At 44.9% G+C, this 24,158-nt stretch overlaps 1 protein-coding gene across 1 annotated transcript; it reads right to left on the bottom strand.

Annotated features, from left to right (window-relative positions):
• Positions 1-8,211: 8,211 nt before the first annotated feature.
• On the bottom strand, positions 8,212-23,534 carry LOC138602903 (voltage-dependent calcium channel gamma-4 subunit-like). The gene is made up of 4 exons (XM_069674523.1): positions 23,312-23,534; positions 11,321-11,404; positions 9,336-9,476; positions 8,212-8,929 (listed from the first exon to the last, which is right to left on the bottom strand). Exons 1-4 carry the CDS (start codon positions 23,532-23,534, stop codon positions 8,403-8,405), a joined length of 975 nt encoding a protein of 324 aa, XP_069530624.1. The 3' UTR covers positions 8,212-8,402.
• Between the last annotated feature and the right edge of the window lie 624 nt (positions 23,535-24,158).

The following is a 24,158-nucleotide window of genomic DNA, read 5'->3' as shown; positions in this document are numbered from 1 at the left end:
TTGAGTCTGACACCTTGACTTTGTTTTTCTTTTATTCTTACATGATCGATAGATAGATAGATATATGTACTTTATTGATCCCAAACTGGGAAGTTGTGGAATTGTTGTTTGTACTTTGTATTCTTTTTGGGCCCGATCAGACAGAACACTTTTCTGTTGAAGCCTACGGTTAAAAAAAGAGCAGTTCGCTGCACCTTTTTTCTACTGTTTTTAAGGCAACCACCGAATCATGAGCTGTCATTAACCTAACCGTTATATTGTAAACTGACAGAAGGCCCGCCTCTCCTTTCATCCGATTGGAGCATTAAAAAAAACCGCAAATGACGTCAATTAACTCGAGGCTCTCAGGGCGTTTCTTCAAAAACGCGAGGCGCACAGGGCGGAAAAACACAACGCTCTCTCCAACGCAAAAGCAGCACGCAAAAAGCGTCCCATTGAAAACAATGACAAAAAAGCCCCCAGCTGCTGAAACGCGTTCTGTCTGACCGGGCCCTTAACCTGTTTATATTCTTTGAGCCTGTTCAGCACTTTGGCCAACTGCAGTTGTTCTAAATGTGCTATACAAATAAAGTTTGACTTGACTTATGTATAGTTAAAGCTACAGTTTTTTCAATAGGCTACATGGTTTCCCCCCCAAAACGGAAGCCCACTCCCTGCCTAGGCGACGGGTACTCCGGCGAGCACCGTTGGATGCTCCCATTGGGCAGTCCCCCCTCTTAAACATGTACTAATCACCTTCTGTGTTAAAGCACTGACAGAAAGATACAAATCACCTCGGCTGAAATCAGGATCGAGACATCTAAACTGAGCAGTAATGGGCTTCAATTACTCCTGCCAGCTGCATGTTCAAATTTTAATCCAGGATAAAAAACAACCTTTACTTGTGGCTAATTTTAGCATGATGGCAGAATATATCGCACAGCCTTCAGAGGGACCCGGCTGTATGCGTCTGCTAATGACAGGCAACATTACTCAAGCTAAATTAGATTGCCCAAACCCTGAAGCCATTTTCATGAGGGTCATGTTCATGTTCTTCACGAAAACAGGGGATCCGTTTCCATACGCGTTAGCCTGCACTCATCTGACCTGCTCTGCAGCAGCTTCGGCCATCGATCAACAGGAAGCAGAGGTAAGGTGATATGGGACAGTGAATGAGCACACACTCAAGACGAGTGAGACTTGCTTTTCTTTGCAGCTTAACAGCCGTCGTAGAGCTCTGAGGATGAGGACTAAAATAAGTCTTTACTGTAGCGTTGAGAAGCCTTCATTCTGCCTTGAGAAGCAGCTACACTTTGACCTGACAAAAAGAGTTTACTCTCCTCTGAATAGCCTCTCTCTCTGCCCACAGGCGGCGGTGTATTTGTATGATTCACACACTTTGAGAAAAGCCTGAATCAGCTGGGTGACTGTTGAGAACCAGAGAAAAGGTTTCATTTGGTCAGGTGGCATCTCTCACAGCGTTGACAGCTTTTTAACGTTTCGATGTAAGAGCGCTGCCACGCAGACTGATTTATTTCTTTGCCAAACAAAGCGGAGACTCAGAGGCTGAAGAGGCTCGCGGCTCGTTCTGAGACGACGGTGATTCAGTCTCATGAAGAGGCATTCAGGACTCAGTGAAGGTCAGCCAGTGAAATCTAAATGATGCTCTGCGATCAGATGTTGTCAGTGGAAATCAACCTCATGGCTCTGATTATTTGATACAAAAGCTGGAGGGTTGTAGCTTTCTGGGTTATTTCTTGAGGGTTGTTTTATGAAAGTTGTCTACGGACGGCAAAGTCAGAGTTCAACACGTCTGGACTTAAGTACCACTCGCTGGATGGATTAAAAATAAATATATATATATATATATATATATATATTCAAGTTCTCCAGGGCTCAGGTGTTCAAACGGTTTAATCCAGAATTAATATAATAATAAGAATAATGTAGATTTGGAAGTCCACTTTTTTCTATCCAGGATCAGGTTATCCATCCAACGTTTATCCCGGTTTTTGAATAGGATTAACTTTATCCAGATACAGACTCTTATCTTATCTCCATGTACTGTCATTTTACGAAATTAAAGCCAAAATAGCCCCCGTGACGGGCGCATGTCCCACATGTCTGCGTATTTAACAGCATCTTGTGTTGGTCTGAAGCAGACGTTCACAGATATGTAAACTACAATGACTGTGTAGTGATTGTTTTAGTTACGTCTCCTCTCGCCGTTCCTCCTCTACTCTGCTACTCGGGAACAGAACACTACAGGAGATTTGTCAACAGAGCTGTCAATCACGAGGTCACACCCCCTTTTTATAGCATCAAATAACTCATTAAAAGTAAACTTGTCAGAAAAATGAACACTTGGACATAAATCAGCATGATAAGAACTAACTATAGTGACAGAAACCATGTTTGAGAAAAATATATTTGACGTGTAATTTGATTTTATAGTTTGACTCATGTCCCATCTGTTAACATGGAGGAGGCGGCTTTATGAGCTATACTGCAGCCAGTCAGCAGGGGGCGATAGAGAGGGTTTGGCTTCACTTAGGGAGCTGTCATGTCGTCCATCTTTTTATACAGTCTATGAAGGGACTTTATACCACATACTTTGTCCACAGGGGGCGCTAAACTCCACACAAAATAAAAGACTCTGACAGTTGCTTTAATGTGAAGATTTTAGTTTGAAATTGAAGCTTGGTGAAATATTTTATTGGCCCAAATCCTTTATTTTTTCCACAACTTTAAAGTCTATTTTATCTACTACGTCACCAGCGATTCAGCAATTCAAGAGCAAAATATAAAAATGTTGTTCCTCTAATCCGGCCTGAATCCTCTCCTCTGCTTGGATCAGGGTAATACTGATACTTGTATTAAAGATTTCCCAATCTGACTCAAAAGTTTTGAACAACACAAACTGGAGGTTTTACCCGGATAAAAAAAGAGATTGGATCACCGGATCTTATCCGATAACGTAATCCTTCTTCTCTTTTGAACAACCTGTTTTTAAGATTTGATCCTATTCAATCGCTTTAATCTGATCAGATTACCTTTGACCAACCGGGGGATGAATATAGCACAGAAGAACAAACAGCGGCCATTTTTCTCTGGAATCAGGGTGTAAAGCTTGAATGCTGTTATCAAAAGATAATGTACTGTGTGTTCAAAGTTTCTGGCCAGATAAACAAACAGAATCTGACAAAGCATCATTCTTGTACTCTTCGTGTCGTCTTATTATTGTACTCTTTTCTGCATCGTCCCTGCTCGGATAAAGAAACATAACAAGTCACGCTTCAATCAAATATCAAAAAAATGAATATACTTTTTTTTATTCACATCCGTACTCAACTGTCAAAGTAATTTCTTGAAGTAAACTGAGTGTGCTTATTTCACAACAATAGTAAGCCATAAATCAATATAAGCACTTACAGTAGAATACAACTGCCAAAATAAGGTTGAGTTTTACTTATTGTACTTCAACTTACAAAACAGAATACGTTCGGGCCTGTGTCCACGAATGACGCTTTTTGTGCTGGCAGCGCCTGTTTTCTACTCAAAACCAGCGCAGCATGGGCGCCGGTTTAGCTCAGCGGTTAAATCGGTGACCATGTACGGGGCTATAGTCCTTGATGCGGCGGCCCCAGGTTCAACTCCCGCCATCGGCCACCTGCCACATGTCATCCCCCTCTCTCTTCCCCCATCTCCGCCACCATCCGCTGTACTCTCTGTAAATAGCAGGCCAATAAAAAAAGCAATGCAACGTTTTCAGGACTCACCGTCCTCAGCACTTAAACTCCCTCAGCTACACCCGTTTTATGTCACGGCGCTCACAGCACTCTTAAGGTCTTGTCAGATGGGGGCCGATTGACGCGTTCATTTTCAATGAGAGGCGAGCGGGCAGGTAGGGAGGTGTGGACAATCAGCGACAAGCGGTCGCAGACCTGTGAAATTGTCGCGGCCATGCCCTTCTCTTTTTTCTACACGATGCGCAGTGGTAACCACAAAAATCACAATCTGTATGCGAGTTAACCGGAGATATATAACCACTTTGTAACAGTTATCGGGACATAAACAGCAGAGCATCGGCGAATGACTGGATGCATCAGGTTATGTAACGTTAGTTTTAACTTAAGGCAGGCTATACGTTACGTTAGTTGGTAACAGAGTAGTTACAGCTATGCTAATTTAGCTAGTTGTTATAGCCTATAGAGAAAATACAGTTGTAACGGCAGGGATACAGTGGCGCACAGAAGCCGTTTCCATGGTTACCACGCATAGAGCGCCTGGCGTTTACTCGTGGAGCGCTTGTGTGCCTGTCAATTCACACGAGGAGAGCAGTGAGACCCCGTGATCCAAGCGGGTACGCAAGCAGAGTGTCACCCCCGTCTTAAGTTAGAAATAGTTCAACTTTTAGTCAATGTCACTTTCGATCGATCAATCAATCAATTAATCTAAAGAGGAAACAATTTCCAGCTGTAGAGCTGCTGCTAACGCCAGGACACGACTCCTCTCCATTGTTTTAACGTTTCCTTTGCAAAATTCCTTTGAATAAAATTAAATATTAAGCAAACAGAGAAATTTAAAACAGACTTATTGGTTACCACCGAGGGAAGTGGAAGTGCTGCGATACGACTTCCGTATCCTAGCAACAGTAAGCGCCGATGAGGATCTCTCTGAAATTGAGGTCGCTGCCAGAGCAAAAAAACATCATTAGTGGACACAGGCTGTAATAAATGAACTTAACCAGTGTGTGTTAACCTGAATACAAAATGTTTCATTGAGTTGTCTGACCAATGGCATATAGCATCAAGGCATTATATCCTCTGTACATGTCTCAGCACATTCAGTGTTTGTTCTTTTTTTGTCACTTTTATTGTACTTTATATACAACTTTACAGCTTTACATTACAAACACGCACATTTCTTCCAAACTGTAATATAAAAGAGAAAAATCTACACTCATATTGGGTCATACTGATGGCTTCTTTTACATGAGCCTACCTCTAATGGAATATCAAACACGCTAGATACAATCAAATACGTTTCTGTGGTTGAGTGAGCTCGCTTGCCAAACATGAACCAGCTGAATAGCCCTAAGACTGAACAAAAAAAAATCCCACTCCAGCTGGTTCTTGGAGCAAGCTCAAGCAAAACCCTCACAGCTAAATACAGTAATGGCATTTTCTTTTTTTAACTCTACAGGTTTATCTTTATCACTGGTCCATTTCCCAGCACTGCCACGGAGTAGGGAAGGACCTCAAAGTGTTCAACCTGTCAAAACAACACAGTATTTCCTGAGAGAACTAAAAGACAGCACACACACGCACACTCAAATGTCTGGTTAATAGAGCCAAATCCTTCAGGGACCCAGTGGCAGACAGCTCCCTCTGCTTCTGTCTGGGTCCTCTGTTTGACATGGGAGAGTGGGGGGAGAAAAAACCAACCAGATGGACTCACAGGCGGATGTGACAGATAGACAAACATTCTCCGCCTGGCTCTGATCCTTATCCATCAAACACTCTGGATGCCAGGGCTTCATTTAGCACAAAAGGAAGTCCCTGACCGGGGGAAGTTTTCACAGCTCTGGGCACCCCCTTTTTGTCAGCAGCTCTTCTCCTGTGACAGGCAGTGTCACGTCCATCAAGGGAGGAGTGGTGGAAGGACAGAGGACTGATATGGAAGTGAATGAAAGGGGGCCATTGAACGGAGGTGTTCTATTGACCAAAACTGACATTTTGTTCCACTGACAAATGTCAGAGAAGAATAGGATTATGGAAGAGACAGCGAGGGAGACAAACCTTTCATCTTGTTTGGATGACTTGACATGAAATACTTAAAATTCAGTACATCACTCACAGCAAGGCAGTCATTTGAAAAGCCTGACAAACTGTGCCTTGTGAAAAAAGATGCGTCCAAAATATTGAAAGTTGAAATCTGTTCAGAAGGCCATTTGTTTTTCTAAAGGGCAGTGCTGAGACATAGAATTGCCTGATTCAAACCTATGATTACAGTAAGGGCTGCCCCCTAATAGTCGACCAAGCATCAGGCCATGAAAAGGGCCTTACACCTGGACTATCTATGTCCGCCGCATTCCATGTGCGCCGCGACCCCCGGGGTTGATCACGCCCACTCAAGTCAATTCTCGTCTTCCACAGCACATGCCACGTCACTCCGCTCCGCAAAAAAATACTAGCTTCCGAGTCTATCTCTGACGGAGGCCGCTTCAAGTACGTGTCAAGCTGGATGGAGCAGATCGTTCCAAACAGGAAGTCAGACACGAAAAAAAAGCACTGAGCATCCAGTCATTTCTAAGTACCATGTACAAACTCCCGTTTTTAAGTAGTTTTTAATTAAGTAGTCCCATGGTAGAAGGACAAAAATAACGATATAATATATCGATAGTTCGATAGTTCTAATCCTCACTAATCCAGCTGCTTGGGCCAGCGCTCTGCTGCGCTGCGGTCCATAAACACCTCCTGTGGGGTAAAGCACGCGCCATCTGATGGACCAGAACGGCGGCACACACGGAACGCAGCGGACATGGATCCTGTGGGGTCCAGGTGTGAGTCCATCCAGGAGTTGTGGCCATGTCTGTTGTCTGTGCATCTGTTTGAATAAAATTACTCTCTCCTTTGTGTCTGTAAGAAAAGTACAAGGACGCAATGTGCAGGCTTTTCATGGGTTGTTAAGTAACAGGAGTCAGAAGAAAGTGTCCAGAGTAGCTCAGGTACAAGAACACCGCTCATGAAAAGGACTGTGTATGGTGTTAGCTTCAGTGAATGAATAAAGCATTTGTTCGATGGCCCTTACCACGATGTCTCACCACCAGCTGAGCTGTGCCGGCTCAGCTGTTTGCACTGACGCCGTTTCTCTACTCGTTTCTCGCTACTACCACCGATGCCGGCTCAAAGGCGAAACGACTTTGCCCCCCAATCTCGCCTCTGTGCGTTTTACATGCGTATGAGGCGTAATAATCCCGCCTTGAACTGGCAGTGTAAAAGGGGCTTTAGTTCCCCACACATTCAAAGACTTTAATGTTACTGCTTTTGCTGTTAGCTTTGTCGTTAGCCAGCGGTAGCTTTGTGCATGAGTTGTAGAATAACTATTGGCTCATTATTATGGTTTTCTCTGTCTATCCATCCATTTTCTTCCGCATATCTGGGGCCGGGTAGCGGCGGCAGCAGGCTAAGCAAGGTGACCCAGGCATCCCTCGCTACGTTTTCCAGCTCCTCCTGGGGGATTCCAAGGCGTTCCCAGGTCAGATGGGATATATAATGCCACAAGCAAGCTCTGGGTCTGCCCTGGGGTCTCCTCCCACTTGGACGTGCCCAGAAAACCTCCAAAGGGAGGCGCCCAGGAGGCATCCTAATCAGATGCCTGACCCACCTCAACTGGCGCCTTTCCATGCAAAGGAGTAGCGGCTCTACACCGAGCTCTGAGGTTGAGACCAGCCACCTTGCGGAGGGAACTAATTTCAGCCACTTGTATTCTTTCGGTCACTACCCAAAGCTCGTGACCACAGGTGAGGGTTGGATTGTGATCGACTGGTACATCGAAAGCTTTGCCTTCAGCCACAGCTCCCTCTTCACCACAACGGTCTGGTACAACGCCTGCATTACTGCTGATGCTGCACCGATCCATCTGTCAATCTCAAAATCTATTTTACCCTCACTCGTGAACAGGACTCCTTCACTTGAGGCACCTTTTCTCCTTCTATGCAGTGTGTAAACAAAGTTCTTTTTCAGCCCTGAAACTAAAACCATTTTTCAGTTCCTTCAAAATATACATTTAGATCAGATGTCACATGTGCAACGACTAGTTCACTATTGGCTTAAACTAACGACTACAAGTCAGAAAGCTGTAGCTGGGGGCAGCCCTAATTAGAGTATAAGGCAGAACTATACTGGTTATGAGGACACAATACAAACCCTTGAGATCCACACTGTAAAGAAATGTAACACACAAATGTAACACTGAAGAGAACGTTTCATTTAGCACCTTGTTCAATAAGTTATAGTTAGGATACTGCTGATTGGCACATGTCCACGCTTCACTTTCACTTTACCCACAATGTTTAGTGACCACGACACAAACAAGGGTTGTGATCCATACGCTGCTCATTTAAGCATTTCCACAGTTGAAAGATAACACTGATTTCGCATCGGCTACGGCACAGACAAAGAAACTCTACTCTGCTTTGATGATCTCCAAAAGCAGATAAATGACTGTCGATGGCTCATCGTCTGTCCTGCTGACTCTATTCTGTGTTTGTCTTCTCAAGAGGGAAAGTCTCTCTGAAAACTGGGTCTCTAAGATGGCAGGCTATCACAAGCACTTGGGATCCAACATATTAGCCCGTTGATTTTTAAACGTCCTGCTCATCCACATCCGGGTGAACCTCGAGTCCAGCCACGTGCCTCTCACACCGGTGTGGTCCTGCGGTTCACCCCGTCCTTTAAATCATTGGGGAAACAGTTATGGACCTGGAGGAACTCGGCACTCGCCTCATGTTCAGGGCTGTACGTGTTATCCGTCACGCTGTCCCTCGCCAGGGCGTACATGGACAGCTCGTCCAGGGGCCCACTGGAAGATGGCACCCCTTTCAGATTGGTCACGGGCGAGTTCTCCCGAGACGCTTCAGTAGAATGAGAGCTGGCTTGCGATGTCCGCCGGCGGTAGCGGAAGCTCGGTATCCTCGAGTATGGGGAAGAGGAAGAGAGTGAACGGATGAACTCGCGCCGCGCCCTCCAGCGGACTTCCTTATTTTTCTCGATGTAGATGTTGATGGCGAGGACAGCCACAGTCTCGGCCACAATGAAGGAGAGGGCGCCAAAGTAGAAGGACCATCCGTAAGAGTAAGTGTACTTCCTGTCATCATCACGTTTATCGCTGGGGTCTCCTGCGTTGCTAGATATGTAGACGATGATGCCGATTATGTTGCTAAGACCTGCAAAACAAGAGACAGAAAGTCAACCAAAGCAGGGAATAGAAACAGGAAAACGGGATGAAGTGATTAAGTGAAAGGGCCAACAATCATCAATCGTCCCTGACTTCATCGGACACAATGATGAAACCCAAGAACTCCCACTGTGTGAAGTTGCTCATCAGCCAGTGATTACGGGACTGCCATCACTTCTGAGACCTTTAATGATATTTGTCCTTATCACTCGTGGTTGGGTGTGTGATGAATGGAGTCCCTGACCTTCTTCGGTGGGGAATAAGGTTCATCTTCATGATTGCACCATTGATAAAGTCTAATACGTGACCACAGGTGCCACATCAAGCTGCCTCAGAAAGCCACATGATTGCTCCTCTCTGGGAGCACAGCTGAAACTGTAATCCTGCAGGCTCACCTGCAGCCACGAAGAGGATCCCTGCGCTGAGGAGGACGTTGTTTGTCTTGCTGTAGACTCGGCCCAACCCGACACACAGCCCGCCAAGCATCAACAGGATGGTGCTGAGGATGGGGAACACACTGGAGGCACGGACTATACCTGCAGGGACGTAGGAGATGGAGGACGACATGGTGAAGAGATCATTAATGGGGGAAATAATAAAAGGGATTGTTTGCTGATCTCTTTTTGTCAGGTTTTAAATGTGCTTACATACATACAGTTGTTATTGACGTTCTCTGTGTCACCGTCACAATCTGTTGTTCTAATGGCATCCTTTGACGTAGTAAGTGGCCTTGACTAACTATAGACTGTTTCAGCTTGGATTTCTCGTGTCTGCCTTCGCTTGCATTTCAAACTAGCTACAAAACAACGAAGCCACAAACAGCGAGAATGAAACAGGAGTGCAGAGGACAAGAAAACATTTTAGTGTTTTTGTCTGTCCGGATATTCGGCAGTATTAGTCAGCCAGAGTGTACAGCCAAAGCAAGGCAGCAGAGAGGTAGAGGTTGCAGCTGCTCCTGTGCAATGCACCCTGGTACATGTAGGCTCTGCAGGAAAGACTCAATAAGCAGGAAAACTCCTTTTTGTTTTAATCAGCTTCATTTACCACCAACACTGATTGGACATCCACATAAAACATGGCGACTTAAGTCATTTAAAATGGTTTTAACACAAATCCTCATCAGATATTTGACTGGACGATAGAGAGGCCTGTGAGAAAAGTCAGTAGATCAAATTATAAACCATTTTATAGATTAAAGTGGAACATTTTTTAAGTGAATACCAGGTGCACCAATTCTTTAAACCACACGGCTGCCTTACTCTGCAGAGCCCTCGTCGATCCAGCCCCTTCCCGTCTCCCATCCTTTTTATGAGAACTCCATTATCTTTCATACTTTGGGGCCTTGTTGTGACAAAGCTTTGCTAATCAGCTGTGGGATGTAACAAGAGCTCTCACTGACTATCACCTCCCCAGAAATGAATCACTGCCATTTTTCAAGCGTAGAAGAATGGACGAGCTTATTCAGCTGTCCTCCTGCTTAATGGACTCAGTTTGGACTTTGTCCAAAGTCTAATAAGTCTTCTTTGTCCTTCTGCGCGTATTAGGCGGATACTGAATTGGCTGTGTCTTAAATGAAGGTGCTTTGCTGATTGAATATCCCCATTTTGTATGAAGCTAATCAAAAACTATGTTGAAGCCTTATGGTCACTTTCATTTAAAGAACATTTCCTGGGATTTTCGGAAGGGAAGAGATGCACACAGGCAAACGTTTTTTAGCTGCAAAAAGACTCTCGAACAATCTGCATCATGTCATGCAAATAGGCTGCTGACCCTGCCCCGGCATCACTCAGAGTAATTAAGAAATAAAAACAATGATATGTGGCCTTGAAAAAAAACAATTTATTTTTACTAGGGACATTTTAATGAGCTCCTTCTACGGTGCAGCTGAAACAGTGTGGGTCTATCGTTTGTGGTGTTGGAGTTAATTAATTTGCAAGAAAAGGAACGTTTCATTTAAGTGTGAGTCAATTAAAACTCTCTTCAACATTGTGTGAACACAACTCAATAAATTAAAGCTGTTTGCAGACAAAACAGATGCAGCACTTTGCAGTCGTGTTGAGCAAAACTACCTTTAATTTTGCTGTTAAATTTACACGATTTATTGCTCATAAATTTGCAAAAATAAGTCTGACTTTCAATCATAAAAGAACTGATATAAAGTTAAGACTTATCTGAGATATAAGCCACATTTCTTAAATCCCCTCATCGTGTTATTCTGCATTTAATCCATCTCTTTGTAAGAATATTTCCTGTTTGGAGGCTGCTCTTTGTATTCAGTGATAAAGAGCTGAAGGTCAGCGAACTTCCTGTACGCCTTAAGAAATAAAAGACCCAAACTTTTATCAATGCCAGACAAAGAGGACGAGAGAGGAGCACTTACGCAGCAGGTATTCGGAGCTGTCTGTGTCGTAGTCGTTGTCGTCGGGGAAATGGTTGATTCTGTAACAGCTGCCTTGATTGATGCCTGCAGGACAAAGACAACCAGAAGGGAACAAGTCTCAATAACGGTCCCAAAATTAGATGGGTTTGACTTTTGGCGTGAGTCTCTCGGCCTCCCGTTGGTTTCATACTGAACCCTGAATTGCTCCCGGGCTGATTAGTGACCTTGTATGGCACTAAATTAGTGTATGAATATGTGTATAAAAGGGTGAATGCTGACTTGCAGTGTAAAGCGCGTTGAGTGGTCAGAAAACCAGAATGGCGCTATGTAAGTGCAGTCCATTTAACACTTTAATGGGAAACATTGGATCCATACATATAGCACACAAAAGCAACATATTCTAAAGGATTAACTCGTAAAAGAGACCCAGTTTTGAGGGAACAAATAAGGTATGAACAGTGTTGTGCCTGAACATGCTAAAAGAGCCTGTTCATTGAACGTGCATTTTCGATGAATAGATTTGCAACTCATGAACGAGATTGTGAGCGTAGTTCACTCTGGAGACAAAGAACAGCCGAGAAAAACTGAGAGTTGCCGATGACTGTGTTTTACGTACAGAATCCAACGGGAAAAATCTCACATTTTTATGCAGATTGTGCCACCAGGTCTAAAAAAACAAAACAGGTCCGTATATCAGTCACACCAGCAACCTATTTGAAATGATACATCAAGTTGAAGCATCCGATCAGTCTTGGGAAATATCTGTGAGTGAATGATGACGACAAGAAATGATTAAAGGGCCAGTTCGCGACGATTTTCATCCTCAGTCCTATCATGCTATCATGGGGAGCTAATGCCATTATGGTAGGAAGAAATGCAATTACACTCTGTGCCTTTGGAGGACGCTATCCGCTTCTCCAATGGGCCCTGGAAAACTACATAAAACGCGTCATCGGGCGGAGGCCAGGGAGCTCGCTAATGTACACTTCCTTAATCTAGGACGCCCGCCTCCGATGTCATGTCTCTTTCTAAATCGTCAAGTTTGAAATATAAGCCTTTTTTAAACAGTGGTTGCACTTCAGCGCCGTAACGAAGCTCCGTCCTCATGACACATTTGTTATTCTACATTGGACCACGCAACGCCAGTGTATAGCTGCCCCAGTGTTCATTTTTTAATAGCCTTCCAGCGTTGCGGAAGTAAAACGTGCGTGAGATGTAAACAAACAGCGCGTGCTTCAAATACACACTCTGTGCTGTTCCGCCCTGCCGGCTCTGCAGTTTACACAGACGCCGTTTCGCCTCTGTTACTATTTCGCCCCACCATTCCGCCTCTGTGCGTTCTACATAAACGACGGAACGTAACAGAGGCGTAATAATCCCGCCTTGAACTGGCGGTGTAAAATGGGCTACAAACTGCAGCTCCGAAGATGTTTTAGGCGACCCACTGGTATATTCTCGCCGTATTTGGGATTCTGTCCCGCTCTGAGCTGTTGCCTGCAGCGAAAACTGTATTTCACTCCAGCGTCTCTCGCTGGGCCGTTCAGCGTTATTTTAACTCCCTCCGACGTTTTTAACCTCCAACCATAAATGAGACTTTGACCTTTGACCTAAGCTTTTTAAAAGTTCACTGGGGTTAGAAAGAGATTGTCCGTTTTGTTCAAAGCTCCCTGGATCCAATGTTCACAGCTCACTGCACACACACATATATTGGTTTTGTGAGGAGGTGTAGTTTGTGTTTGGCGGATCAGTGCGTACCCTATACTGTGGTGGGATTAAGATTGTTTTGCCCGAGGGATTTGGTGGGCTGCGGCGCGTGTCCAAATGCAGCTCAGGTGAATGGTTGAGTGCGGGGAGGAACAAGAAGCCTATTTTAGCAACAAAGGAGCGCGTGCTGGAAGCTTTTAACGGCGAGCCGAGTTAGAGCGGGAGGATGGAGTGGAGGGTGTGAGCGAGGCAGAGAGGTTAACGCTGAGACACGCCTGTAGCTGTAATTGAGCCGCAGTATAAACACACCTTGTCTACAGAAAAGGAGGTTGGGGGTGGGGTTAATGGATGTGCTCAGTGCAGTGGTGGTAATGGTGGGAGCTCTTTGGCTATTCATTCACCATTTGGACTTTGAAAACCCTCAACGCTTTAGTTACTCTGCAAACAGCACCCACAGAATGAAAGGTGGACTGGTTTCATTTGCATGTCTGTGCTTCCCTGTGCAACATGTGTTCATGTTTAGTGTGTGTGCATCCATCTGTATCCCAGAGCAGGGAGAGAAAGGGACCATTTGTTTAGCTTTAGCCTTAAAAGCTGTTGCTACATCTGTTTAGCATACGTTGCTCGCACAGTTTACAACATTTACAGTGGACCACTTATCACTTCAAATCTCTGAGGTTTCTCTGAGGAAAAGGAGGCTTCACTTCTCGAGGTGATGTCCTTAATTTCCCTAAAATAACAGCTTTTTACAGCTGTAGCTAGCTTGCTTAATACGCTAATCTTAGCTCCAGGGGTTGTTTTAGCTTCAGGCTAACGTCTTTCTCCTGCGTATTGACAAAAGAATGTAACGTGTAACGTGGTATATATACCAGAATGAATGAAGGAGCAGCATTGCTCTTGTACTGTAGAGCGAGTTGCTTAAAGTGTTATCAGGAAGTAAATTTAAGATTACACTTTTCTTATTCTGACATAACCACCTTTAGCTGCTTAGCTTAAATGAGTTCACACATTGGATGTGCTAGATGTAAACAGACTATTTTTAAATGCAACTTGTAACACTGTAAATAATTAACATGCTCCCATGCCTTCATGGAAATATATTCGAAATTGGCACCACAGCTGTGGAGAAAGTTGTACAAACAGCTCGTGGTTTCGACCATTCTAACATTCCTACAACACCCAGCATGCATTGCTGCCCTCCCTCTGAAAGGAACGACACAGTGAGAGCGTCCTAGATTGAGGAAGTGTAGTTTTGCAGAACTCATCATCTGGCGGAGGTCTTCCAGGGCCCATTGGAGAAGTGGATAGCGTCCTCCAATGTGCCTCAAATTTTCCTACCATAATGGCTTTAGCTCCCCATGATAGCATGATAGGACTGAGGTTGAAAATGGGCAAACTGTCCCTTTAAGTTCATGAATGAGTGAGCTATGCATGATAGCAAATAGTAAACACTATTTAGATCCTTTTTATTCTTGTGTCAAACTCTTTAAAATACACTCAGTACACTTGGTACATAATTATGGGGATTGCGCCCTCGCGAGACCAACCTAAAGAACCATTATCAACATGAGACTGTGGGGGTAAGGGAAGTCCTGCCTTCCCCTAGGACTACAAAACACCCTGTGCTGTCTCTGCTCCTCAATCTTTTTGCACTTTACATCGCAAAACCTGACTCCTGCCTGCCTGGAGGCGAGCTAGCTCCCTGCCCAAGGCGCTAACAAGCTGCTTGCCACCTTTACCCAAGTTAATGTACACCTGATGAGCAAGCTAACTGGTAAAGTGGAATGGCACCTCACAGAAAGAAAAGCTGTGAAGGCGAAATATCATCCAGTTTTTGCTGCTAAGCTGTGATTGGCTAATCACAGTTTAGGGGGAGGGGTTTTGTGAACAGTCTTGGGCTAAATCTCTGTTGAGCTTTGACTATCTCCCAAAGGAAGACGACCTTTTACCTTAAAACTTCCCTTTCATCTGACGGCCCATCAGGCAGCAGAGATGAAAGGGACCCACGTTCATATAAATCATAAGCTTGTTGCTCACTGACAGACACCTGTCATCTCATTGTCTCAGGTGCTGAGGGGTCGATAACCATCACTGTGTCTGTGCCACAGTTTTTAAGGGCGCGCTTCCATTAACTAGGTCTGCTGCTTAACAAGGGACATCAAATTAATTAGCGTCAAATCAGTCGGTGGAAATGGAGCACAAGTTTCTGTGTCTAGTCACTGATGGAGAAAAAGGGCTGTGGACTATTTTAGGCGGCGATGTGAGACTTTGTGCCGCGTGGAAGAGAAAAACACACACGTGGCTCCTGTGGTTCGATCAGAAACAGTGAGGGGAACAAAAATACTGACACCACTGCTGTGCTGTTAATTGCTGTGTAAACACTTAATCATGGTGCAGCTTCGGGGCTTGAAGGAGATTTTAAACGTGCATTTTTATAAGTGTGTGTGTGTTTCCTCTTAAAATGAAATGTCAAAGTGCTCCTGCACAAAAACACACCCTCTCCTGTGAGCCCAGATCGCTACTATTCAATTTTGACTTGTATACAATATTTTTCATCCTCTCCTCCAGTCCAAACCCAAGTGATTCCAGCCTGTCTGACGCCTCTGTGTTGTCCCTGTGTGTGTGTGTGTGTGTGTGTGTGTGTGTGTGTGTGTGTGTGTGTGCGTGTGTGTGTGTGTGTGTGCGATAAAGAAATAAGACAATATTGCAACTGATTGGGAATCTGATTATAAGCGAAGGCCTGGGGGCTCGTGATTTATGAGTGACAGTTATCAGCTCAACGTCTACATTTATTTTGTGTGTGTGTGTGTGTGTGAGAGGGATGCACCCTTCATGAAATGAAATAAAGTCTGAATACTGACTAGCTGTGATGGGGTGGGAGGGAGGGGGGGAGAAGAGATTAAACAATGTAGGAGGAAATGAAAGAACAAAAGCACGGGGAGCAGAGGAATGATGATGGTTATGAAAAAATATTGGAGGCCACATTAAAGAGGGACGTTAATGTGGGGAGGAGAGCGAGAGAGAAACCAGGGAAGGTTGACAGTAGATTGTGCTTTAAAGGTTTGAGGACAGACGAGTAGACGCGGAGAGGCACCCAGCCGGTCATCTGGGTAAACGATCTGAATCCGGTCTCGTGATCCAGATAACAAACTATCCAATCTTCACATGCGCTTGCGTTTATTGTATTTTTAACGTGTTCTTGTTATCCTCAGTGAGATCTGCTTGCAGTCAGAGGCCACAGCAAAACGATGAAGTAGAAACGAGTGCGAGCATGTTGCACAGATTTCTTTTAAACCTCCGGATGTGGTCAGGTGATCTGATCACATTCCAGATACCGACCATTTACACCGTTAACAGGTTTTTTCACATGGCTTGTATAAATCATGGACGCCACCATGATGTCCCTCATTGCCTTTTTAAAGTGGTAATCCCTAAGATCTCAGTTTCATTCTAAACGGTAATTGCAGGAGCACACTTCCCAGATATCCAGACAGTAGATGTTTTTACACTGCGGTTCCACCTCAGCGCCGTAATGAAGCTCCGTCCTCATGCCGCCTTTGTCATTCTACATTGAACCACGCAACGCCAACATTAAGCCGCCCCAGAGTGTGTTTTTAAATAGCGTTCTGGTGTTGCGGAAGCAAAACGTGTATGAATTGTGAACAAACGCTGCGCTGTTCCCGCCCTGTTTGCACAGACGCCGTTTCGCCTCAGTTACTACCTCTGATGCCGGCTCAGAGGTGGATCGACTTCGCCCACCATTCTGCCTCCGTGCGTTCAACATAGAAGACGGAACGTAACAGAGGCGTAATAATCCCGCCTTGAACTGGCAGTGTAAAAAGGCCTAGTGTCACATGTGTGACGTCAACGGTTGCTCCGGTTGTAACTCTTGATTTTCCTGGCTGACAGTCGCTTTCCTTTTCAGACTGTTTGCTTCATCTGAGCGTCGAGTTTGTTTCTTTTTCTTTGGATTTTCACTTCTTGTTGAAGTTGTATCTGGCAGACCAACCACCTTTCATGCACGGGTCTCCTCAAATAAATAAAGGAGAGTCACCAGGCTGTAAACATGTTTATTTCTGCCGTAAAGTTTGGCATTTAAACATGGGGCCTAATGGGGACTGACTCACTTTTGGAGCCAGCCTCGAGTGGCCACTCAAGGAAGTGCAGTTATTGGCACTTTACTATAGGCTTCATTTCTCCGCCCTGGATGTTGCTGTTCGGTTCTTCCTTATCCAGACAACATGTAAAAATACAGATCACATTTTAATACTATGTGGTCGAAAAGTACCACAAATCAGGGCGACGTTAAAGGTGATTGTGTTATGATTAAAAGAGAATAAGGCAGTCACCACATCACATGAGATATAATGGATTCCCTGAGCCTGACTGGAGTTACAAAGCCCCATGCTGAGCATCTCCTCCTCTTCTCCATGGCAACCCCTGTAAGTCTTTAATAAGCTCATTTACATAAACAACCCTGAAGGATGCGTTTGATATCTGCATTGTGCTTTGATACCCAACAAATTAGAGACAGCACTTCCCCGGTAAACCCCCTTCACGTTCACACGTTCATCTGTCAACACTTAACAGCACGAGCACGAATGGACACATGTAAGCACACAGACACGCGCTCACACGCTGCATCGGGAGCATCTGTCACAGCTGTGGTGCCACAGGCAACAGGGTGATGCACATTGTCATTATTGTGAATTAACGCTGCTCAGCCAATAAAGGAGCGGACTCGGTGGAATACACCAATCGCAGCGTCTCATTGGGCCCAACACTCGCTCACTCTGGTGTCTCCAGGAGCGTTTGTACACCATTACAACGAGCTCTGTGGGACTCAAGCCCCCACTTCCTCATTTTCACACCTCAGTGGCTCTGCAAATAGATTGATGAAGGAAACAATCAAAAGTGACTTAAATATTGCATTTCAGTGGAGCTGCGTGGCCTCCAGAGAAACACTTTGAGTAAATGTTGCACAAATCAGATGTACAGTAAAAAGGAGCAGCAGCGCCCTGTTCTGCTTCTTATTCTTCCCATCTTTGTTGTTTTTAGATGTGCGACGAAAAGAGTGTGAACACTGCGGAGGGAGAGCGCTCTGAGGTTTCCAGCAGGTGGGATGATGAGGTTTTATGAAGCTGTAAACACATACAGCACCGTTTCTGGGGCTTGATATCAAACGCAGACATGCACGGCTCCCGCAGACTCAGCGACACATACATTTATTACTTTGGAAGCAGGGAACGCCTGGACAGAATATAAAAGCATCTGTGTAATCAAACAAACCCCTCCGATGTTTTTTTTTTTTTCAGTCCAAGTGAGGATGAAAGAAAAGCAATTTGGCAACGGCCCCAGTGATTCAGTGTTGATGTGACTGACAGTTGGTTAATTAAATTGTCACCAGGCAGCAGTTTCTGCTCCGGCTAGACTGTGCATCTGATTCCACGATGTCGGAGGAAAGCTGAGATCTATCGCCTCATGTTGTGAAGGCTGGCATCTCTTCCTACATATATAATAGTTACTCCACAGCAGGCTTTATAGTGTGAGCGCGCTTTAAGACAAAATATGTTTCACCTTTGTGATTTAAAACCTGAGACTGTCTCGAAACAAGGAGGAGAAGTGTCGCTTATAATATTTGCAGGAAATGACGACTGGTTAAGAGACAAAAATATGTTTTTCAGAGCTTGAATAATGCAGAGAAAACACGTTCATGTTCATGTTTAAACGACACAATGTTTTAACTCAGGTAGAGCTCAATATCTGGTGGAATAACCTGGTTTTTAATCCCAGCTTTCATGCATCTCTGCATGCTCTCCACCAGTCTGTCACAGAGCTGTTGGGTGACGTAGCAGCTCGGCTTTGTTCGATGGCTTGTGATCACCCATCTTGATCAAATTCAGGAGGTTTTCAACGGGGTTCATATCTGGATCTGATCTGGACGTTTGGAGTGGTCTCTTAAATTTTTCAAACTGCTGCATATATAAAATTGAAGTTCTTATTGTTTCTTATTTCTTGGTCATTCGGTTACGTTCCACTCTAGTTTGTCATAAACCCTAAAATTGCTGGTTGCAGCCTTTAGAATGTTCCAGAAACCAACTGTCAGCTCCACACTGCCATGACATCAGCTGACAGGACAGAGTTTAGTTGCCTACTTTTTCATGACGTGCATACTAATGTTCCACACACGACTACAGGCTAGTTGTCAAGGGAACGCACTCTCAGAATGTTGCGGCACACCTTGGTCTGACTTTCCACGACTCCACCAAACCCAACTGGACATGTCAAACTCCATCCAACCAGCTCCAACCAACACAAACTGTCGGTGCACACTGACCCAACAGTTGGTGTTGGTTGGAGTTGGTTGGCATTTGTCTGGGTAGTGTGCAGCCACCTTTAAGCTAGCACAGGAGCCAGATAGCTTGGCTCAGTTAGCTTAGGAAGGTTGAAAATAGCTAGCTTGGTGCTACCCAAATATAACGATATCATGTTTGTGTATCTCAACAAAAACAGGAGAGGAAAACATCAATTGCAACATGTGGTCATGTGCGACAGACAGGTTTTGTTACCTTTGAACAGAGACGATTTCCCCAGTCTTTGAGCTAAGCTAGGCTAACTGGCTGCTTGTCGCGGGGGGCTGGAGCCTATCCCAGCTGTCATTGGGCGAGAGGCGGGGTTACAACTGTCAATCACAGGGCTGACACATAGAGATGCTCACGCTCACACTCACACCTGTGAGCAATTGAGAGTCACCAATTAACCTAACGAGCATGTCTTTGGACTGTGGGATGGAAGCCGGAGTACCCGGCGGGAACCCACGCATGCACGGGGAGAACATGCACACTCCACACAGAAAGGCCCACTACGTCTGAACCGGGAACCTTCTAGCTGTGAGGCGACACCACCCTGCAGTCCACCTTCAGGCATAATTTCTAAAAACATCTAACTGTTCCTTTAAGGTACCCCATGTTTAAATATCTATCATCATAGCTAGCAATAAAAAAAGGGGAGGGGAGAAATTAAATGCATCCAAATAAGGGCTGAAGGTTTGTGGGTCTGACGGGGTGGCAGAGGTTCATTATCAGCAGAAATAGAGAAGTATGGCCGTGACATTATAAAGAAAAGAGAGAAGTTGTCCATCACTCAGAGGACAGAAGACGGAGTTGAAGGCCTGCTGGCTAATGGGTGCCCCCGCATGGCTTCTCAGTTGTCGCGTTTTAATTACAGATTTGCGGAGCATGATGGGAATGACAAAGTGACCCCCTCCTCACAAACACACTCACACACTGTCCCCCACACTGAAAACAGCCGCCTCGCCTCTCACGCCGACCCCCACGGCTCGCTGCTTACTGTAATGCACCTGCTAATTGGATGAGTCATTAGGTTATTCCTCATTGTCAGAGTTGGTTTTATCTACTCGAGTCACACGTAAGTAACAGCCTCTGATGCGTCGCCGATTCTGATGCAAATTAGGCGCACTCACTGCTACCCCGGCCTCGCATATGCATGAGAGAAATCAAAACAGCTGTTGTGAAACGCGCAGGGCTCCGTAAAGGTAGCGCTGACCTCAGTGCGAAAAAGCCTCACTAGATATATTTCCCTCCTGCTCCTTAAATGTCACGCCGGCCTACTGAGGCGACCGGAAACACAGAAACACATTCATTATGCGTTTGTGAGAGGAGGCTGAAGAGTGTTGTAAAAATGTTTTTGTCGCTGAGAGAAAGACATGTTGTCGCCGCAATCTGTTCAGCCAAACGTGGTGATGTTTCTCACACACAGAGCCGTCCCCGTCGATAACCCGGCGTGTTCGTCATTATGACCACACGCCTGTGTGTGTGTGTGTGTGTGGAGGAGAAGGGGTGTGTGTTGCATCTTCCTTCCTTGTCTTCTCCTCTATACTTATGAGTCTCCATGACAACAGAGCCACCGTCCAGCATGTTGAAGTTTTGAGCTGAAGCACAGAGGTGAAACTATTAGCACAGCAGAGAACGCCGTCATAGTCTGGCCTTTGTTTTTGCTTTAAGTTAGACCCTCATTGCACAGAGACGCTCTTTGTCCCCGACGCCATCCACATCAATCCAGCCTCCACTTTTATTATTCACTTCAAAGCACAGACGGGAAATCAGACGCGGCATAATAGTTGGCTGGGAATTGTAATTTATATCAATTCCTCAGAGTCTTAAAGGATATAAGGTAGACTCTGTGACAGGTGCCCAGCCACGCATGCCTCCCAGTAAATTACAAGTGTCATAACATGTTTTTCACGTGTCTAAAGCTACATCTTCACACCAGGGTGAGGCCACAAACAGCTTAATCATTGTTGATAGCTGAATCACTGCTTGTATGTGGGCTCTGGTGACATTCAGTCAAGAAAATGCGATAAAAAAAACAAGCTTAAAACACTGGAGAATCAACTGAATCGACTGCAAATATGAAAAAACAAGGCAATAAAAGTATCTCATGTCCAGGCAGAAAATGTTTGTTTTCAGTGTTTGGGGATAAAATGTGAAATATTCAGCTGCTTGGAGAAGAAACGTATTTAAATCCCTTAAAGCTCCTGTGAGGAACTTTTGGTTTTTGTTGATTTTGGCGCCCCCTGTGGACAAAGGGGTACCTCTTATCGCTTTGCCGATCTTGTCCTGTACGTGTATAAGAAGTGTTTTGGATTTTCTTTTTCCAAAAAAACTCATTTCTTTTAACATTTAAACATGGAGAATATAGACAAAAGGCTGATTTAGCAGCACACGGTTAATCGCCTCGTCTGACACCTACCCCCCAGCAGAGGTTACAGGCATTAAAAATAACTTTAAAAATACAATCGATCTTGTCGCCGATGGTCTGGTTTGCTTCTGTAGGTCATACAGAGGCATCAGTATTAATTTCAGTTGGTTTCATTACCAGCTAACAAGTCCTCACAGGAGCTTTAATAAAAGGGTTTCCACACAAAAGATCACAATTCTATTTTTCCAGCCACAATGAAGCTCCAGAAATCACAGAGAGGCTGTCACGTCTCATAGCTGCTCCGCTGTTCAAGCTACAGGAACACAATGTGCTGCGTTTAGGGTGGACACCTCCTCCAGTGTACACATTTGTCTACAGCTGAAGTCCCCGCCTCGAGCTTAATCATTCTTTATTCTGGTTAACTGAAGTTTAAATAATATTTTGAGGAAGAGTTTCAAATTACAGGTTATAAAAATGGAAACAAAATTCAAATTGGTGTGCACATTCTGTCTTTTGACACAGCTCAATATGTGTGGGGCTTAGTTGTATGCAGTATGTGATGAATTTGAGGATATATCAAGTGAAGTAAGATGGCAGTTTTACGTCTTTTTTTTTTTCCTGTAGGAGGATATGTATTTGGAAATGTGTCTCTGTAAATCTCTGCGTCATGACAGGCGTCTGTGACATGAACAAATCCTTCCAGCAACACCGACTCATTCATTGATAGCTGAGACGAGAAGTCAAGGGGTGGCCGGAAGGAAGATTGCTCCATGAATGAGCGTCTGTCTGCCTCTGAAGTGAGACGTCACCGCCAGCGCAGCTTCTTTTCAAACATCAGATGCGTAAAAATAACTAAAATCACTTTGGAACAGGGCGAGAAACGGGCGATGTTTACCTCATTTTCTTTTACAATAAATGATTTATGTTTTGCTCGGACATGACGTGAACTCAGAGTCATCTATTTTTAAATCACCGGGCATGTTTCCATAGCGATTTCAGTGATGTTGCCAAGCAACAGCATCGGATACAATAAAGACATGAATGAAAGTAGACTAACCGCGCGCACATTTCCTGGCAGCGACCGATTTAAAGTGAATGAGCTCAGACGTGCCGGCTTGGCATCGTATTGTTTTGCAGACTATATCACAGACGTGTTTGCTGTGCTGGCCTGTGCTGTATAAAGCGATGTAACAGTTGGCGGACAGCTTGAGTTGAGCGCGTAACGGGACTCTGGCCATTTGTCTCTCGTTAATCTGCTAAAAAAAAATCCGTATATGTGCGTATTGACTCTTTTTCAACCTGACATTTACCCTCTGAAAGTTGTTCCACCTGTATGGTCATGATGATCATGATCAGATGAGACATTCGGCGTGCGTAAAGGGGGTGCGTCCTTGCGCGCTCGAGTGTCTGTGCGCACTGAGAAACACAAAGATTCTCTCTCGGAAAAAGAGAGAATTCAAACTATCTGTTGTGTAAAATAAAGAGCAGGGAATAGTGCGGTCAGTGTGAAATAAACACGCAAAGCCCAGCATGTGTTGACGGTTTTTTGAGTTGGAGCAGGCTTACCTTCAATACAGCAGATCCTCCACAGCCCGGAGTGGGTGAGATCGCCCTTCTTGGATTTGGGCTGCGGTTGGGAATCGTCTGTTGTGGCATTGGTGCTGTTGCAGATGTACGCCCGCGAATAGAGCCAGTAGTCCGTGCCGATGGCGATGGTCATCAGGCTGAAGGCAGCGAAAGCCCCCACGGTGGCCAGAAGCGTTTGAATCCCGCGGTCACACCAACCCATGGCGCTTCATACTATTCCACACTCTCAGCGTTCCAACATGCACTCACCGGAGCGCGTCAGGGCGCGTATCCTCTTTGGTCATACTGTTTTGGTGCGTAAACTCTTTCTCTTATCCTCTGCTAGAAGAAGTGTTGCCCAGAGAAGGAAGGGGGAGAAGTAGGAATACTGCCTGAAACGCTCACCTGATGCTCAAAACCAACTGGTTGCTGCTGTGAATATGAGAGGACACCAGTTGTGCCCACTCCAGAGGCTCCACACAGGTTTGAAGCGCGCAGGACAGCACGACAGTAACATCGTGCGCCAAATCAGAACACTTCAAACCTCCTCACCACTTCACACTTCTGTTTCCCCCCATTTATCTTTGTCTCAAACACTTTTCTCTGCTCGTGCACAGACTGCGCCTCTGTTAAAACCCAATGCCAAAGCGGGCTACGTCAATGGCTGTAAAGTGAGACCCCACCCTCACCAAATCTAACCAATGGAGATGTGCTGCTGTTGAAAATAGAAGGAAAAAAACTCCACGTGACATTATAAATTTCAATTGGGTCAGTAATGCTTTTCAAACATGTGAATTCTATCTTTGTGCAAAGATTAATTAGCCAAACAATGTGTCTCTCTCCACTT

Source organism: Semicossyphus pulcher, unplaced genomic scaffold (assembly GCF_022749685.1).
Source record: "Semicossyphus pulcher isolate SPU_LCO1_2020_fin unplaced genomic scaffold, fSemPul1.0.p SCAF_23, whole genome shotgun sequence".
NCBI classification, from domain to species: Eukaryota; Metazoa; Chordata; class Actinopteri; order Labriformes; family Labridae; genus Semicossyphus; species Semicossyphus pulcher.
This window is presented reverse-complemented; position numbering and strand designations above follow the sequence as displayed.